This window comes from Hyperolius riggenbachi, chromosome 11, assembly GCF_040937935.1.
Source record: "Hyperolius riggenbachi isolate aHypRig1 chromosome 11, aHypRig1.pri, whole genome shotgun sequence".
Taxonomy (NCBI): domain Eukaryota; kingdom Metazoa; phylum Chordata; class Amphibia; order Anura; family Hyperoliidae; genus Hyperolius; species Hyperolius riggenbachi.
In genome coordinates this window covers 69,055,021-69,060,152 of record NC_090656.1, presented here as the reverse complement: position 1 = coordinate 69,060,152, position 5,132 = coordinate 69,055,021, and the positions used below count along the sequence as shown (strand labels likewise).

Below are 5,132 nucleotides of genomic sequence, written 5' to 3'. Positions count from 1 at the left end.
GTGTGGCACTTTTTTGCAGCCTAACTGCGCTAAGGGGTCCAAAGTCCAATGAGCACCTTTAGGCTTTACAGGGGTGCTTACAATTTAGCACCCCCCAAAATGTCAGGACAGTAAACACACCCCACAAATGATCCCATTTTGGAAAGTAGACCCTTCAAGGTATTCAGAGAGGGGCATGGTGAGTCCGTGGCAGATTTCATTTTTTTTTGTCGCAAGTTAGAAGAAATGGAAACTTTTTTCTTTTTTTTTTTTTTCTCACAAAGTGTCATTTTCCGCTTACTTGTGACAAAAAATAATATCTTCTATGAACTCACTATGCCTCTCAGTGAATACTTTGGGATGTCTTCTTTCCAAAATGGGGTCATTTGGGGGGTATTTATACTATCCTGGAATTCTAGCCCCTCATGAAACATGACAGGGGGTCAGAAAAGTCAGAGATGCTTGAAAATGGGAAAATTCACTTTTTGCACCATAGTTTGTAAACGCTATAACTTTTACCCAAACCAATAAATATACACTGAATGGGTTTTTTTTTATCAAAAACATGTTTGTCCACATTTTTCGCGCTGCATGTATACAGAAATTTTACTTTATTTGAAAAATGTCAGCACAGAAAGTTAAAAAAATCATTTTTTTGCCAAAATTCATGTCTTTTTTGATGAATATAATAAAAAGTAAAAATCGCAGGAGCAATCAAATAGCCCCAAAAGAAAGCTGTATTAGGGCCCTTTTCCACTTAGGCGTTTGCGTTATCGCAAAATCGCAAACCGCTAGCGATTTTAAAATCGCTAGGGTTTGCTAAATAACATGGCAATCGCGGAACGCTATTTCCACTAGCGCGATGCGATTTTTCCCGAAGCGCAATCGCACGGCGGAGCGATTTTGTACGCGATCGCGATCCAATAGAAAAGATAGGAGCGCATGAAAATCGCTAGTAAAATCGCGGTACTATGCGATTTTCATGCGTTTTTTACCCAGAAGCAATGTATTTTCCCACAATTCTTCATCCTGTAACTTCCTTTTCCTGTCTGGGGCCTAGGAGAATGTCGTGGTTCACCACAGAGGGGCTGCTGGCCAAAATCCAGCAGCATCCTTGTTTGTATGAGAAGGGGAGTGAGGACTATAAGGATAATCAGCTTCAGCACAAAGCCTGGGAAGAAATTGGGACGGATTTATTTGATGGCACCTGGGATGATCTGACATCTAAAAGCAAGGCCTCAAAAAGTAAGTGTACACATTTGATGCCACTTTTCCCACCATCCACCTGCCCTGCCACCTGCCCTGCGACCATCCACCTGCCCTGCCTCCTGCCCTGCGACCATCCACCTGCCCTGCCACGTGTCATACCGCCTGTGTGCAACAATCCATCCTGTGAAATCATGTCACCTGTCATGTCAGCACAAGTCACCTGTCATGTCAGCAGCGTTGCGACCATCCACCTGTCATACCGCCTGCTGTGCAACCATCCACTGCCATGCGAGGTGGCAGGTCGCATGGCAGTGGATGACAGGTGACATGTGGATAACGTGACAGGTGACATAATTTGACAGGATGGATCGTTGCGCTACAGGTGGTATGGTGGATGGTCGCACAGCCACCTGTCATACCACCTGTACCGCAACGATCCATCCTGTCAAATCATGTCACCTGTCACGTTATCCACATGTCACCTGTCATGTCAGCAGCTGTGCGACCATGCATCTGTCATACCGCCTGCTGTGCAACCATCCACCTGTCATCCACATGCCCTGCTATATGAATGTGCAATGCATTTACATGATAAAAAGTGACACAAGAAATTTGCAAACAAATAAATTTTTTTTAATACAAAAAAAACAAAGTTTTTGTTTAGGGTTCAACAAACATTGACCAGTTTTGTAAATTTAAAGAAGCGTACTTATGTTCAAATGTGATCATCCTGCCATAGTACCGATCCTTGCTCAGAAACAAAATACTCACAAAGTTTGTCTCGTTGGGATAAGGCAGTACTCGTGCCTCTACTAGTTGTCGCAGCGGGTATTTCAGTGAACGGTACAAATGTAGTTTCTTCCACCGGTGTACCCTCCATCGTGATCACGAAATTGTGAAGGATGCAAGCAGCCTTTATGACTGCTATAGCATTTTGGGGTTTAAGATGCATCGCCGTGTGGAACACTCTCCATTTATTGGACATGATGCCGAAGGCGCATTCCACGACTTTTCTGGCTCTACTGAGCCTGTAGTTAAAAATGCGCCTGTCGTAGTTGAGAGTCCTCTGGGCATACGGCCTCATTAAATTTCGGGTCAAACCAAATGCTTCGTCAGCCACAAAAGTGTATGGATACGCGGGTCCGGTAGTTCCCGGCCAAGGTTTGTCATCTGGGAGAGTTAAGTTGCCACCAAACAGTTTCTGACCAAAACGGCTGTTGCGGAAAATGCGAGAGTCACTGTTTCCGCCATAAGCACCCACATCAATGTAAACAAACTTACTATCGGCGTCCGCAACAGCCATCAGAACAATTGAGAAGAATTTTTTATAGTTAAAATAGTTGCTTCCACTGCGTGCTGGCATCACTACTCGCACATGCTTCCCGTCGATCGCTCCCAGGCAGTTTGGGAATTGGTGTTTGCTGTGGAATTTGTCAGACACTTCCTCCCACTTCTTCTTGTCCGGGAAAGCCATGTATATGTTTGCCAATTTGTCCCATATCACTTGGCAAGTGGTGCGTACCACTCGATGAATAGTAGTTACCCCCATGCGGAACTCATAATGCATAGAGGTAAAGCTTTGGCCAGTTGCCAGGAATCTGAAAATGGAAAGAAATGGAGAAATATGTAAATTTTATCATGTAATATACGCTTTGTACTAATGATATACAATTTGTACAGTTGCAGATCTCAGGAGAAGGTGGAAGTCTGTCAGGGACAACTACAAGCGAGAACTGGAAAAACAGAAGGAGGAAGCAAAGAGTGGTTGTCGAGCTTCAAAAAGAACGAAGTACAAATACGTTCGCCAGATGGCATTCCTCAAAAATGTTGGAGAAACTGGACCGTAAGTTTTATTTGTCTTTTTTTTGGTTTGATAATGTAATCGTGGAGCCCCAAATGTTCAAACGTTGTAATTAAATAGACCTTGCAATGCCCCACAATTGTGATGCATGCAATACATAATTTTTTTAAAAAGGTATTAATTTTCCTTTCCCCTTTTTACAGTACTGAAGATAGTATATTAGAAGAGGATGACAGTTCACGACACTCAATGAGTGAAGACACACAGCTTGAAGGCGGTGAAACAGAGAGTCCAGAAGTCATTGACATTCAATCTTCCGGCTCATCGGTTACTATGGAATCGACTTCTCAAACACAATCTGGAGCACAACCACCAGCTGCAAAAACTTCCACAACCAAAAAAAAAGGCAAATTACTCAAACAAGATTATGAAAAGCAAATGCTTAGCTCAGTACAACATTTTGTTGAAACGTATAAAGAAAAAACTGAGGAAAAGAAAAAAAGAGATCAGCAGATTATGGAGGAAAGGGGTAAAAAAAGTCCCAATTTACAGTTTCTAATTAGCTTAGAACCGTACTTAGATAAAGTGCCAGCCGGCTTACACCTGTCATGTCGCAAAGCTATTCTAGAGGTCATTGAGAAATTTATTCCAATAGAAAGTTCTGGTGACAGATTTGGAACATATTCCCAATCACTATTGCCGCCTGCACAAACCCACTTTCAACTTCCACAACAGCAAGTTCACAACCCTTATTTTCTACCAAGCATTCCACCAATGCATGACAGTCATGCTCCATACCAATCTTCATATGAAAGCAACATAGGTCAAGGCAGATTCAATTTCATACCTTCTAGGCCTATAGTCAGTACAACCTCACTTGGTGCTACTACTCCACCCACATCAAACCGTCCAAATGTAGACAATGCCAATCTCACTACTTACAACATATTGCAACCAATTGTTACTGCTACCAGTGTAAGTGAACCACAACAATTAGGAAAGCAAAGTTTCGTCAGCATGTTATCAGAAACTACCGAGTAATGTAGGACAACGTTCAACCCTTTTCTGCACTGCTATTGGTTGACAGAACAATGTTCTGATAGTTACGTAACATGTAGTTTACTAAATTTATTACAGCTTTGCGGTAAATTTGTTGTACATTGGCTTTTCGGCCTGCCATGGTGAGGAGGAACATTATCCCAGGGCCAGCATGTGGAAAATACAATGTACTGCATGTGAAAACAGTCAAGAATAGAGCATGAACATGCTGTTCAAACGCACTGTTTTCACATGCAGTACATGACTTTTTTCCCATGTTGCCACTGGGATAGTGATCCACCTCACCATGGCAGTCAAAAGCAGCATAGAAGTGTACATGTCCATTGTGACCCGCCTTGTCGTTTTTCGGCCTGCCATGGTGAGGAGGAACATTATCCCAGGGCCAGCATGTGGAAAATACAATGTACTGCATGTGAAAACAGTCAAGAATAGAGCATGAACATGCTGTTCAAACGCACTGTTTTCACATGCAGTACATGACTTTTTTCCCATGTTGCCACTGGGATAGTGATCCACCTCACCATGGCAGTCAAAAGCAACATACAAAAATACAACAATATAATGTGTCACTTATATATACATACCGTAGCGTGATCAACAGGCGTTCAGTCGGAGTCACACTTCGACGAAATCTTGTATCCTTACGCTTCAAATCCGAACTCAGCAACGCCAACAGTTGGTCAAAGCTATAAAAAAAGTGTATATAGTTTGGTATGTGAAAGTTTAAAAAATATTTCAATGTTTTACAAGTGTACACTATGACTACTGCAGTTCATTCGCACTTTAAGGAAAATGTCAGTGTTGGAATAAGTGGACTAATAAAAAAAAGTGATAATTTGAAATGTTAACTGTTCCTAGGGAATTTTTGGGCACTTTCATGTTTGAAAGAAGGAATATTACAGTATCTATGATGCAACTTTGCACTACTTTTTGTTTATATGTTTGATTGTTGAACTTTTACTACGTAAAATACTTTTTTTGCCAATGTTGTGAAAAGTACAGTTTATTATAAAAGAAAAAATTATTTCACTATAATGCGTGTATTGCATTAGTACTAACATTCGAATACAACATTGGTACAAAT

General features: G+C 41.5%; 1 protein-coding gene across 1 annotated transcript; it reads left to right on the top strand.

The window, feature by feature from the left end:
- Positions 1-799: 799 nt before the first annotated feature.
- Positions 800-4,656, top strand: LOC137539144 (uncharacterized). The gene is made up of 3 exons (XM_068261646.1): positions 800-1,224; positions 2,869-3,031; positions 3,193-4,656. Exons 1-3 carry the CDS (start codon positions 951-953, stop codon positions 4,028-4,030), a joined length of 1,275 nt encoding a protein of 424 aa, XP_068117747.1. The 5' UTR covers positions 800-950; the 3' UTR covers positions 4,031-4,656.
- The last annotated feature ends 476 nt before the right edge of the window (positions 4,657-5,132 follow it).

Bases quoted from the DNA above. Each gene is read 5' to 3' on its own strand.
- LOC137539144 (XM_068261646.1), top strand. From the start codon at position 951: ATGCGATTTTCATGCGTTTTTTACCCAGAAGCAATGTATTTTCCCACA. The intron at 1,225-2,868 runs GTAAGTGTACAC...CAATTTGTACAG, and splicing joins TAAAAGCAAGGCCTCAAAAA to TTGCAGATCTCAGGAGAAGG. The intron at 3,032-3,192 runs GTAAGTTTTATT...CCCTTTTTACAG, and splicing joins AATGTTGGAGAAACTGGACC to TACTGAAGATAGTATATTAG.